Raw genomic sequence first — 13,217 nt, 5'->3', positions numbered from 1 at the left:
CTTGGGGGACTGGGTGGCTGCTGCCAGCCAGGATCCCACTGTCTCTGCTGGAGGGCCCACCCTAGGGCTGGACAGTTGCTGGTGACTCCGTGTTTGAGGTTTGGAGGTGCAGGGTTCCATGAGAGCAGAAAGGCCTCTGTAGGTCCTCACATCCAAGACTCCTCACATTGGGCTGAAAAAGTGCTGCCCGGAGAGAGCGAGGATGCTGGGAAAACCCACATGGATGGAAGCTGGGGCTGGCCCCAAGACCTCCCTTTCCCCCAAGTCCCTCCCTGGAACCAGCACAGCTGCAGACTTAAGCCTGGTTTGACCTCAGAGACCAGATGTCCCGGGTCCGACTCTGCCACTTCCTGGCTGTCACCATCCTGGGCTGCGCCTCAGTTGCCTCATTTGCGTAATGAGGACTGGAATAACATCTGCCCAGACTACCAGAGATAGGCAAGATTTAGTCCCACTCCCCTGCCCTGTCACTCAGAAATCTATGACCCGATGCGGATCCGGGGCGGGCGCCTGGGGGCAGCGCCAGCGTAGACACACGCGCGAGCACTTCTGGGGCACACCTGGCGCACACCTGGAGTGGGGGCTGATCGCGACCCGGGGACTTCATTGGCTGGGTCTCACGTGACGCAACCCGGGGGCGGCGCAGGGAGCACCAGCCCCAGCCCGGCTCCCTCCAGAGCCCACATTTGGGCCCAGCCCCGTCTAGGGCTGCATCCCGGCCCCATCCGCGGTCACGGAGTGACCGTTCCTCGTCCGGATCATCTCGTCCGGATCATCCCGCCCGGTCCACCCGCCATGGGCTTCTCAGAGGAGGAGGACAGCTGGAACCTGTCCTTCGCCGGCGCCGGCTACCTGGGTCTCTACCACGTGGGTGCCACCGAGTGCCTGCGCCAGCGCGCCCCGCGCCTCCTCCAGGGCGCCCGCCGCATCTACGGTTCCTCGTCTGGGGCGCTCAACGCAGTCAGCATCCTCTGCGGCAAGTCGGTCGGTGAGTCCCGGACTGCGGGGGCGAAAAGGGGCGGGGACACCGTAACGGAAGCTAATTGAGCCCAGAGACGCTGGCGCCTGGCGCTGTGCTCTGCGCCCTCTACCCCTGGCACGGCCCCATTTAATCCCATGAGAACCCCGAGGGCTGGGGACTAGGTGACCCCCATTTGCAGAGGAGGGATCGTGGCTCTGAGCCAGAAACTCTGTTTCCCAGGTCGGCTGGGGCAAAAAGTGAAAAGGTGAACGGATCATTTGAATCCGGGGCCGAGACCAGAAATTCCGAGCTGGAGTGGGGAGGACCCCTCTCCCATTGCACCTAGGAGGGGGTGTGGGGGTGTGGAGGGGCTCGCAGGATCCCTGGGCGCTGAGGGCTCCCTTTCCCTGCACCCCCTGCAGACTTCTGCTGCTCCCACCTCCTGGGCATGGTTAGGCAGGTGGAGCGGCTGAGCCTAGGCATCCTGCACCCAGCCTACGCGCCCATCGAGCACATCAAGCGGCAGCTGCAGGACGCTCTGCCCCCCGACGCCCACGTCCTGGCCTCCCAGCGTCTGGGCATCTCGCTGACCCGCTGGCCCGACGGCCGCAACTTCCTGGTCACTGACTTCGCCACCCGTGATGAGCTCATCCAGGTGGGTTGGGCGGGACCCAAGGCCTGGCTGGTGGGCGGCAGGCAGGCGGGCTCCATCTGGTCCAGAGTGACATCCGGGTACTTCCCCCGCAGACGTTTCTGCAGGGGCGGAAAGGAGGGAGGGCGGGCGGACCTGTTTGTAGCTGAGGAAACTGAGGCCCAGAGAGGGTCGGCAGGGTGGGTCTGGAGACTTCCCAGGTTGCTGCACACAGAAGGGTCTGGCTGGGGCCAGTCACTGTTCTAGGCACTGTGACTGTAACAGGGAGCAAAACAGACAGAAACTCTTGCCTCCCTGGGGCTTCTATGCTCATTGGTGGGGGGAGGGGGAGCAGGTGGTATCAATAATGAACTCATCTCCAAGTAAGGAGGTCAGGAACAATCCAGTATCGAAATGATATAGGATGTCTAAAAAAGAGGCTTCACATAGACCCTGACACTATTGACATTTGCCAAAAGTGTGCATGCTCAAGTGCAGGCACACAGTGTGACAACCAAAAATGTCTCTGACATTGTTAGGTGTCCTGTGGGGGAGAATATCACTCCTAGTTGAGAACCACCAACCTAGAGCTTGCAAACTTTTGAATATAGGACTTTGTCTCATGGAACCCTTGGAAGCATCCCAACTCTGTCTGGGAGGTGCAGAACCCATCCTGGCTCTGACCAGATGGCGATGCAGGTGACAGTTTTATTCCCACAGATTGATAACAGTGACGGCAGCTAATGTGTACTGAGCACCTACTATGTGCCAGGCCCCATCCCAACTGCTACACAGGCAAGGATTCTGGGTCACTCTTTGGGGTCCCCAGTTTGGCTTCCTCAGGAGCCCGCACCTGACCTCCTTCCCTGCACACCCACAGAAAGAGGAGGTGGGTGTCAAGACAGAGGTGCTCCAATCCCTGCTTCCCTTGGAGAGCTTGGCTGGGAGGTGATGCCTCAGCTCCCTCATCTGGACATGGGACTGATGACACCTCCTTTGCAGGCTGTTGGGATTAGAAACCGTGCACAGGGGAGGTTCTGAATGCAAGGAGCATGTACAGTTGTGTTCCCGCTGACTCTTCTCTTCCTAGGCCTTGGTCTGCACCTTATACTTTCCTTTCTACTGTGGGCTGATCCCTCCCGAGTTCAGAGGGGAGGTGAGTGCACTTTGGAACCCTGTTCTGTGCTCTGGGCAGCCTAGGGTGCACACTGTGGAGAGGTGCTTGGGTGGAGGAAACCAGCGCTCCTTGAGCACTTACTGTGTGCCAGGCCCTCCCCCTGCTCCTAGGGGGCATTCAGCCTCCTGGGCTGGAGTGGCCCTGTGACTCAGGGACAGCTGGAGGGTCACCAGCTGCAGCCAGTGTGGGAGGCCCTCTGAGAGGGCAGGACCACCCACCTGCTTCCCACAAATTGCAGCGCTACATCGACGGGGCTCTGAGCAACAACTTACCCTTTGCGGACTGCCCCTCCACCATCACAGTGTCCCCCTTCCATGGGACAGTGGACATCTGCCCCCAGAGCACCTCCCCCAACCTGCATGAGCTGAACGCCTTCAACGCCAGCTTCCAAATCTCCACCAAGAACTTCTTCCTGGGGTTCATAAGCCTCATACCCCCCAGCCTCGAGGTAGGTCTGGCCCCGTGATGGTGTTAGAGGCTTGGCCACGGTCAAGGGTCCCGTGAGTCAGACTTTGTGTGCTCCTAACTCACACTGCCCCCTGAGCCTCAAGGCAGTTACAACATATGTCCCCAGTCTCAAAGCCAAACACCTGAATCCTAATGGGGTTCAGTCGTGTCCTTACTGTTCTTGCCGCACTGAGCCAGTGATGAGTGAGGACTGGCCCCAGGTCAATGGGACACACTCACGCCAACTCTGCTGAGCTGGCCTTTGAGCAGGGCCTTTGCCTGTGCTCCTCTGGGCCACGGTCTGTAGGCACGTACTGTTATTTCCATTTCTCAGGGGAGGATACTATGGCTGAGAGAGGTTAAGCAACTTGTTCAAAGTCACACGGCCTGGAAGCAGTAAAACCAGGATTCAGACCTTTAGTTGGCTCAGGCCCACGCTCTTGACCACTGTCCTTGACTGTGGCCAAATTGACCAACCACTGTGGAGGCAAGGCACAAATGCAAAGAAAAAAACAAAGGAAGGGTTTTTTACCCCTTGGTATTCCTGGAAAATAGGTAATTTGACAATTATTGAAATACACTCCTCCTGGCTGGGCGCGGTGGCTCAACGCCTATAATCCCAGCACTTTGGGAGGCCGAGGCTGGCAGATCACTTAAGGTCAAGAGTTTGAGACCAGCCTGGCCAACACGGTGAAACTCCATCTCTACTAAAAATACAAAAATTAGCTGGGTGTGGTGGCGCATGCTTGTAATTCCAGCTACTCAGGAAGCTGAAGCAGGACAATTGCTTGAACCTGGGAGGTGGAGGTTGCAGTGAGCCGAGATCGTGCCATTACACTACAGCCTGGGTGACAGAGTGAGACTCCATCTCAAAAAGAAACAAAAAAAGAAAGAAAGAAACACACACACACACACACACACACACACACACACACACTCCTCTGCCCCAACCACATCCTGGCTCTTCCCTGTCCCTTCTACCTCTCAGGTTTGTGTAGTGCTTTCTAAGTCACGAGACAAGGTCATGCTCATTTACTCTGGTACTCCCCACACCCCTGGGTGGGCAGTAAACCCCAGCCGCATTTTCTAGATAAGGAAGCTGAGGCACTCAGAGAGTTGGCACTGTCATGCTGAAGTCTCATAGCAAGGGTGTGAGGGGGACAGCACCCTTTGCCACCAGTGGGGCTTTAATCAGACAGGCAGGTGGGGCTCCTGGTTCCTCAGCCTACCTCAGTCTTGCCTTGGGGGTGAACATCAAAGGAGCAAAGGGAACCCCCATCCACTGCCCTACAAGGGGCCAAAGTCCCAGCCTTCCCAGGCCTTGTTATCCCATTTTCCAGAGGCAGAAACTGAGGCAAGAGAGGGGAAAGGCTGGGGCAAGGGCAGCCCGGGTGTCTCAGAGGGGAGATGCAATGGGCCTGCAGGGACAGAACTAGTCAAGCAGATGTACCTGCAGGCCTCTGGCCCCTCCTGCCCAGTGCTAAGGTCCACAGGAGTCCCTGAGCCCAGTTGAATGGTCACTTGGGGAGAATAGGCTGGGCTGGGACTATCTCCAGTTAAAGATAAGTCTCTGGCCTGTGACATCTGCTCAAGGGGCAGGTCCAGGCCTTGCCCATCCCACCCTTGCTTTGTGTGTTGGCAGGTAGTGGCTGACAACTGCAGACAAGGCTACCTGGATGCCCTGAGGTTCCTGGAGAGACGTGGTAGGTGGCAGTCCCACAGTGGCTGGGGATCGTGTCCCACATGGTGCCAGGTGGATCCTGCCTCTTGGGCCTTTGAGCTGCTAGGGACCTAGGACTCACTCACTGTTGTCCTCAGCATCTGCTCTGTGCTGGACCTGAGCTGAGTACTGGGGACTCAGAGAAGAGTCACATACAAGTTCCACTGTTGAACAGCCCGCAGCCTGGTGCAGGGGGACAGACCCAGAGAGAGACAACCCAGGGAGATGGGTGCAGGGATGGCGGGATGCTCAAGGTTGTGGGAGTCCAGAGGAGGCATTGGACTCAGCCTGGGGCTTGAGGGTAGGTAAGGAGGGCTTCCTGGAGGCAGTGACAGATAAGCTGGGTTTTGACTAGTTCATTATGAAGACACCGGCAAAGATGAAGATTCCAGCAAAAGAAGAGGGCATTCTAGGCAGAGGGAAAAACAAGAGAGAAGGGACAGAGGCAGGCACCTTGAGGGCACATAACTCAATATGGCAGGAGGTGTGTGTGCGTGTGTGTGTTCATGGGGCTGTGGGTGTGCCAGAGAGGTCTGGGCTGGAGAGTCTGAACATCATCCACAGGACAGTGCTCTTCAACCTAGTGGAGTAGACATTCAGATGCAGGCCGCCTGGCTCCTGAACTCATGTGCTCAAGTCCTACATTGCAACCAAAAACACACAATCAGGAGGCATTTGCTGAGCGCTTTGTATGTGCCCAGATGTGAGCTTAAGCTTTATGTATTTATCTTGTTTAATTCTCAGAGCAACGATATAAGGCAGGTCTTACTTTTCCTTTTTTACAGAGAGGAAAACTGAGGCAAAGGGCATTGGGTCACATAGCTTGCAGGTGGTGGAGCCAGAATTGGAACTCTGGATTGTGTCTTTGGGGTCTGGGCTCTGATGAGCCACTTGAAAGTGGGCAGGGAGTGGGCAGAGCAGGGCCAGGGGAAGGCAGAAGGGAGTCATCAGGAATAAGCCATGCATCCATCCCCCAGCACAGTGGATCCCCAGAACTGGGTTTGGGCACTGAGGGATGTGGGCAGCATGGGGCGCCTTGGGGAGGCTCAGATGCCTGACTTATCCTCTCCCTTCCCTGATCCAGGACTCACCAAGGAGCCGGTGCTATGGACACTGGTGTCTAAGGAACCCCCAGTCCTGGCTGATGGAAACTGGGATGCTGGCTGTGACCAATGCCAGAAGAGGGGCCTGTGTCTCAACTGGAAAGTGCCCCACGTGCAAGTCAAGGACATACCCAACTTTGAGCAGCTCTCGCCAGAGCTGGAGGCTGGTAGGGACTCTTCCTGCATTTGCTCACCTACCAGGGCCCTGCACTCAGGGGACCGGGTTCAGGGACCCTGCCTTGAAGGCACTCGTGGTCTGGAAGAGGACAGGACTCATTTACTGAGCACCTACTAAATGCCAAGTGTGGTACTATGGGCTTTTTACATGTGGCATCATTCATTCCTCCCCACAACCCTGGGCCTAAGCATTATTTGTACCCACTTCACTGATGAGGAAACCAAACCTCAGAGAAAGGAAGGGACTCACCAAGGGCTCAGAGCCTGCAGCTAGGGGATTTGAACCCAAGCCTGTGCCTGCAAGAGCCAGGTCTTTGCCCACTGCCCCGGAAAGGGCAGGAGTGTTGACAGACATAGGAGAGGCACACACAGAGGGTTCTGGATTCCCCAGATGAAAATGAACTCATTTCATCCTTCCAACAACCATCTGAGGATAGTACAGAATTGTTCTCATTGTAAAGATGAGGAAACCATAGCACAGAGAAGTTAAGCGACTTGCCCAAGGTCACACAGTAGCAAATGGCAGAACCAGGGGTTCTACTCGGAACCACTTAGTCTGCTTTCCTGCTCTGTGACTAAATGTCACAACTGCAACAGCAGGAAAGTACAGGGTCCCACAGGCACATGCAATGATGGTGGGGGATGAGTTTGAGCAGCATCTGAGTGAAACTGGAAAGGAGATGTTGGCTAGGCCAAGAGGCAAAAGAGCATCGGGGAGAGGGCCTGGCACATGCAAAGGTCCTGGGGTTGGTGAGGGAGAGCCAGGAGGTCCCTGTGGCTGCAGCATGAGGGGCAGGCAGCAGAGGTGAGCTTGGGAGGCTGGCAGGGTGGGCAGGTGGCCTTGAAAGCTGTGGGAGAAGGGAGTGAGGTGGACGGGAGGGGGTGGTGGACCCAAAGAAGCTGAAGGGGTGGGAGGCTGGGAGGAGAGTGATGGTGGTCGAGGCCAGACCAGGGAGAGTGGGGTGGGCAAGGGGACGAGGAGGGGGCCCCTTTTCATGCCGGGAGGCCGCACGAGGATATGCAGAAAAGGCCATGGACCTGTGCCCAGCCCCTGAGGTCCAAGCTTGGGATTCTGGAACCCAGTAGTGTCCCTGCAGCCACACGGGGGCACCAGAGAGCTGCCTTGGGTGGAGCACCAACTCCTGGGTGCTGTGCCCTCGCCAGCTCGGGAGGGAATTGTGAACCTCATCTCTAATCCTCACCTGCCTGCCCAGGGAGGAGCATCCTGCCGGGATCCCCAGTTTACAGAGAAGGAAGCTAGGACTCGTCCTAGGACACTCGGCAGGTGGATGTGGAGCAGAGTGTCTGGCCTGTGCTACCTGTGAATCTTCAAATGCCCCGTCTCCAGAGGGCAGTGGCCAGAGTGGACGTGGTGGCCTGAGCTGTGGCCTGGGCTATGTCTGGAAGCTGGGGTTTGGGCTCTGGCTCCGTTCCAGCCCAGATGCTGGTCCCTTCCACTCTGGTCATGTCAGTGAATAGAGGACCCAAGAAATGGTTGCTGCGGTCACAGTTGTGGCTGTGGGTATTAATAACACTGTCGTGTTACTGTTATTGAGAGAGTGTGGTGAGAGCATCTGTCCCAGCCTGGCAGGCCACAGACTTTCCAGAGGGGCAGAAGAGGTAGAAAGAGCTCAGGAGCCTGAGAGTCTTCAAGTCCATCCTGGCCCTGCCACTTCCTGTTGATGGTCCTTAGGCAAGTCACTTCTCCACTCTGAACCTCAGTCTCTTCATCTATGAGAGGGCATACACCACTTGTCTCATGGACAATGAAGAGTGCATAGCTACCTGCTGGCCCGTGGTGGGGGGTGGCTCAGTATTGTTTCTTCATCTGCAGAAGGTGGAGGGAGCGCAGCCTCTTACTTGTGAGATGGGGGTGCTCAGGTTGCCGGTCCACAGACTCCAGGTGGGCAGGGCCACGCTGGGGCCTCTCTTGCAGCACTGAAGAAAGCATGTACGAGGGACCCCAGCCCGTGGGCCCGCTTCTGGCGCTCGGGGCCTGGACAGGTGCTGACGTACGTGCTGCTACCCTGCACGCTGCCCTTTGAGTATGTCTACTTCCGCAGCAGAAGGTAAGGCTCAGCCAGGGGGCCTGGGGAGGGCCTGGCCTGTGGCGGAGACTGGTGCCCATGGCAGGAGGGGCAGCTGGCACACTGGGTGGGCAGGGCTGGGTTGGGTGGGGGGAGCCCGGCTGCTGTCTCCACACTGTGTGGTGTTGGCTGCATGACTCACAGCCTCTGTGATCTCCTCTGCAAAACGAGACTGGTGGGGAAGGGGCATGGTGGGTACGATTGGAAGCTGGAGTCCTCCTGGTCTTCCCCCTGGACCCTACACTGTCTCTGTGACTTTTGACCATTGCTCCACCCATCAGAATCTCAGGTTGGCTATGTGGCTGGGGCTGGGTCTCTTCAGTTTCCGGCTGGTTGTGTGGCTGGGCCCGAGTCTCTTGACCTCTCTGGGCTACAGGTTTCTCTTCTCTTCTCTTCTCATTTTTCTTTTCTTTCTTTCTTTCTTTCTTTTTTTTTTTTTTTTTTTTTTTTGACGGAATCTTACTCTATTGCCCAGGCTGGAGTGCAGTGGCATGATCTTGGCTCACTACAACCTCTGCCTCCTGGGTTCAAGCAGTTCTCCTGCCTCAGCCTCCTAAGTAGCTGGGACCACAGGCGCACACTGCCATGCTCGGCTAATTTTTTTGTATTTTAGTAGAGACAGGATTTCACCTTGTTGCGCAGGCTGGTCACAAACTCCTGAGCTCAGGCAATCTGCCCGCCTCAGTCTCCCAGAGTTCTGGGACGACAGGCGTGAGCCCACCACTACAGGTTCCTTTTCTGTAAAACAAGCCCCTTCCAAGTCAGGCCGACTGTGGTTAGGCCCTCAGTAACATTCTAACTTGCTGGTTAATGTGTCCCTCTGTGTCAGTTGTTCATTCATTCCACCAGCAGTTGCTGAGGATCTCTCAGGGGCCAAGGCCTGGCTGTGGACCATGGAAGCAGCCCTGACCCAGACCCAGCTCCTGCCCTGGTGGAGCTCACCACCTATAGATTATCACACACTCACCTGTAACTACAGCTCCACCTAGAGGTTCCCTGGGAGAGGCCTCCACTAGCTTCCAGCTACACAGCTCAATCTAGGGACTCTCTGGCCAGGGAAGGCTGCCCAGAGGAGATGACTCAGGCTATACTCTGAAGGATGAATCAGCGTCCACCAGGCAAAGAGGACAAGGAGAATGTTCTAGGCAGATGGAACAGCATGTGCAAAGGCCCAGAGGCAGGAGGTAGAAAGGCCTGTTCGAGGAGCAGGAAGGAAGGCCAGTAAAGCTGGAGCCTCAGCTTTACTGCCGTTGAAGACGAGGCAGAGGAGGCTGGTGGGGCAGTGCACAGAGCTCTGGAGACAGCTTAGCTAGTCTTTGTCCAGAGAGTGGTGGAAAGGTTGGGAAGGGTTTGAGCAGGGAGGTGGCATGGGGAGATGTGTATTGTTTAAAATTCTCTCTTCTCTGGAAGAAGGTCTGTGACGGTGAGCCACAGGTCTCTGTCCTGCTCAATGTTGAGTTAGTGCATGGGTCAGTCCTGCTGTTTAAACTGCCAGTGGCCCAAAGCCAGGAGAGAGCTTTCTACCGACAGATTCTCCTCACGCTGAGCTGTTTACAGAAACCACAAGTTGAAATCCAAAAGTATAAATGTAAAGTCCAACCTTTTCAGTTAAAAACAAATTCATTGTGTGAGCCCCAAAGGGGAGCCTGCCCAGACCACAGGGAAGTTCACTCTTTGTATTTTTCACAATACATATGTTCAACAACGTAGGTTGCATTAATAGAGGCAGGTGGTCCAGAACAAGGGAGGTGACAGTCCAGCTTATGTCTTGCCATCACACCACACTCTCTGGACTGCAAGCCTAGTTTGAACTCTGGTGTAGGGGCCCCTCCAAGGGTGCTGTGATGCAGGTTGAGGCCCTGCAGTGGCCAGTGTCTGAGGTGCCTGGCCAGAGCTTTCTCAGGCCTGGCCCTATAGGATTGTGGCCCTGCAGACAGACTCATGCTCTCTCTCCTCTGTGCTGGGATCAGACGCAGTTCCGAGGACCCTGAATCTGGGGCTGGCTCCACCATGGAGGCAGTGGGGAACCACGGGGACATCTTGAGCAAAAGGGGGCTCTGTCAGCTGTGTTTTCGGAGGGCCAGCAGCTTCTGAGAGGAGAGTGGACACAGGGGCGTGGGGTGGGGAGGGCAGGGGCTGGCCTGGAGAGAAGAGAGACAAATGGATGGAGATAAGGAGGACATTAGGAACTACGGGTGAGGTGACTGTCCTAATTTGACAGGTGAAGAAACAGAGGCCCAGACAGGTTCCCTGACCTGTGCAGGTCACCCAGCTGATGGGCAGGGAAGCTGGGCTGTACCCTCAAGCCAGCCTGACCCCAAAGGCCCACTGTCTCCCTCCCTGCGCTTCCCACTTGTTTCCTCGGGAGTCAAGGACCCTAAGGCCTGGCCACCTCTGCCAAGTTCAGAGTCCATTTCGGATCATTCCAACCCTGCAGGTGCCCCTGTGGCTCTGACTTGCTCTGCAACAGTGGTCGACACTGCTGACACTTCTTCCCCCAACCTGGGCAGCCCTCAGGTGCAGGGGCCCCTGGCTCTGGTCTGTGGGGAGGGTGGGCTCGGTGGGGCCACACCCCAGGCTTACCTGGGCAAAGCTGACCTGCCCCTTCCTCCAGGTTGGTGGCGTGGCTGCCCGATGTGCCAGCGGACTTGTGGTGGATGCAGGGCCTGCTGAGGAGCATGGCCCTCGAGGTTTTCTCCAGGACCAAGGCCCAGCTCCTTGGGCCCATCAGGTGAGGTGGGCAGAGGGCAGGGGCAGAGAGGGGGTGGCTGTGCTGGGGGGAACGCACCAGCTGCTTCCCTGGATCCCTGGACCCTGGGCAGGCTGTCCATGCCATCTGCCTGCCCACCTGCTTACCCGCATCCCTCTGGCCTACTCATGCAGCCATTGGCACATGTGTTGGTCACTGCTATGCACCCGACCTGTGCTAGACACTCTATGACAGTCACCTTGGTCAGTCCACATGACCTGCCGGGTGCAGTCACTGGGCCGCCCATGGGACAGTTGCCTCTTGTGGCTTCACCAGCTTCCTGCCAGTCCTCCTGCCATTGTTCCAGACATCCCCATGTGACCTCGGACGAGGCTGGCCCTGTGTGTGGTCTGGCCTGGTCCCTCTCCTCTGACTGGCCCTCCAGACTTGGGGGGTCCCCTGTGGCCCTCCCCCATGCACTCGACAGCTATCTGTTTAGCAGGGACATCAGTGCAGTCCTCTGGGGAGTGGCCATCCCAAGACCTCCCTGACACTTCCAGCTCAGCCACATTGAGGGCCACAGGTCCTCCCTCAGAGCAGGATCTGGGGGAAGAGTGACCTGGGCTCACTATGGCTGCGCCTGCACCCACATGGTTTCACCTACCCTTCCCAAGCCCCAGGCACTTAACCGTGGCTTCTGCTCCCTCCACAGCCCTCCGGCCACTGGCGTGCTGGAAACAAGCCCCCTCCAACCCCAGATAGCTCCTTATATGGAGGAGCTCAGGCCCACCCAGCAGGCCTGAGGGGACTGAGCTGGGCCAGCTCAGTGATTGGTGTCCCTTGATTCCTGCTCTGGCCTTTGTCCTGTGTGCCCACATCTGCCCCAGTGGGAGGAGGCCCTGCCAATCTCCGTGGAGACCCTGCAGCTTGGAGCCAGTTCCCTGGGGCGCAGCCTGTCAGCATGTCCCCGGTCACTGTGTACCCAGGTCACCTGCCCTACCTCTTGCCCCGTCTCGTCAGAGAGAGAAAGCAGGACAGCCGCAGAGACATGTCTTATTTCCAGAATTTCCACGGGGGGCTAGGAGGACAGCATTGCTGGGGAGATGGGCTCCTGTTCTGCCATGGAGCTGCCCACGGAGCACCTCACAGAAGACGGAGAAAGTGCCTGATGCCCATGTCAGAGACCAGAGGAGCCAATCGAGATGATGGGATGGGGGTGCTCCCCCCACAGACTCTTTCTCAGTCCTGTAGTGGCCCTTGGCGGTGACCCCCGGGATATACCCCACTCAGGAAACCTTGACTTCTGACTTCCTATCAGGTCCAGAGGGTGGAAGGCCCTGGCAGGAAGCGGGAGGAGGAGGAGAGGGGGGTCCGGGTCATTTCAGGATCCTAGCTGTGTGTGCTTCTATTGGGCCCAGTGACCCCTGCTGCCCCTACAGCCTCATTCCTGCAGGTTTGTGACGTAGCTGTGCCTCTACCTCGGGCAGAGAGGATGCCAGGGACACCCGGCCTCTGGCCTCTCCACGAGTCACTGCTCTCCCCATTGGCAGAGCAGTACCCATGCTGTGCCCCTGGCCAGGCCCTAAGGAAATACTCAGCATCAGTGGAGATGGAGAGGTTGGAGACATGGAGGCGTGAGTGAGAACAGGAAGCAAAGGAATACACGTGGGAACTAAAGAGAAAATGACCAGCCTGGGCAGCATAGTGAGACCTTGTCTCTAAAAAAAATAATACAAACTTAGCTGGGCATGGTGGTGCATGCCTGTAGTCCTGCCTACTTGGGAGGCTGAGGTTGGAGGATCATTTGAGGCCAGGAGGTCAAGGCTGCAGTGAACCATGATCACACCACTGCACCCCAGCCCAGGCAACAAAGGGAGCCCCTGTCTCTAAATAAATAAATAAATAAATAAATAAAGAGACAATGAGCCACTCATTCATTCTTTCATTCATTTATTCAGCTTATGCTTAGTGAGTTATAGGCCCTGGGGACACAGCCTTGAAGAAACCTTACGTTCTGGTGGGAGTGCGGGAGCAGACGCTGAACAGCAAACGGGAAAATGTAAATATGAGATTTTTCCAGGAGCGGTGGGGCCATGAAGAAAACAAAATTGGGTGAGAGTGGGGCAGGGTGGGGGTGAAAGCAACATTGGCCCGGGTGGCCCAGGAAGGCCTTCCTGAAGAGGTGACAGCTGAGCTGAGGCTGAGGATGAGAGGCCGGGTTTTGC

The 13,217-nt window shown here is 56.9% G+C and overlaps 1 protein-coding gene across 5 annotated transcripts; it reads left to right on the top strand.

Annotated features, from left to right (window-relative positions):
- Positions 1-654: 654 nt before the first annotated feature.
- Positions 655-12,918, top strand: PNPLA5 (patatin like phospholipase domain containing 5). 5 transcript variants are annotated; one of them, XM_010370023.2, is made up of 9 exons: positions 655-988; positions 1,384-1,616; positions 2,683-2,748; positions 3,008-3,217; positions 4,859-4,919; positions 6,021-6,206; positions 8,153-8,285; positions 10,918-11,034; positions 11,705-12,891. In XM_010370023.2, the coding sequence occupies exons 1-9, from the start codon at positions 796-798 to the stop codon at positions 11,793-11,795; spliced, it is 1,290 nt and encodes a 429-aa protein (XP_010368325.1). In that variant the 5' UTR covers positions 655-795; the 3' UTR covers positions 11,796-12,891. The 5 variants fall into 5 exon arrangements, with proteins under 5 accessions (XP_010368325.1, XP_030769755.1, XP_030769756.1 ...); XM_030913895.1 differs by having other exon boundaries at positions 658-988; positions 11,979-12,918; XM_030913896.1 differs by having other exon boundaries at positions 658-988; positions 12,056-12,188.
- The last annotated feature ends 299 nt before the right edge of the window (positions 12,919-13,217 follow it).

This window comes from Rhinopithecus roxellana, chromosome 13 (genome assembly GCF_007565055.1).
Source record: "Rhinopithecus roxellana isolate Shanxi Qingling chromosome 13, ASM756505v1, whole genome shotgun sequence".
Lineage (NCBI taxonomy): Eukaryota > Metazoa > Chordata > Mammalia > Primates > Cercopithecidae > Rhinopithecus > Rhinopithecus roxellana.
This window is presented reverse-complemented; position numbering and strand designations above follow the sequence as displayed.

What these genes read in the sequence shown, in the direction of transcription:
- PNPLA5 (XM_030913895.1), top strand. Translation starts at nt 796, where the DNA reads ATGGGCTTCTCAGAGGAGGAGGACAGCTGGAACCTGTCCTTCGCCGGC. An exon ending in CCTCTGCGGCAAGTCGGTCG is followed by an intron (nt 989 to 1,383) that starts GTGAGTCCCGGA and finishes CACCCCCTGCAG; the next exon opens with ACTTCTGCTGCTCCCACCTC. An exon ending in CAGCTCCTTGGGCCCATCAG is followed by an intron (nt 11,035 to 11,978) that starts GTGAGGTGGGCA and finishes CTGTGTACCCAG; the next exon opens with GTCACCTGCCCTACCTCTTG.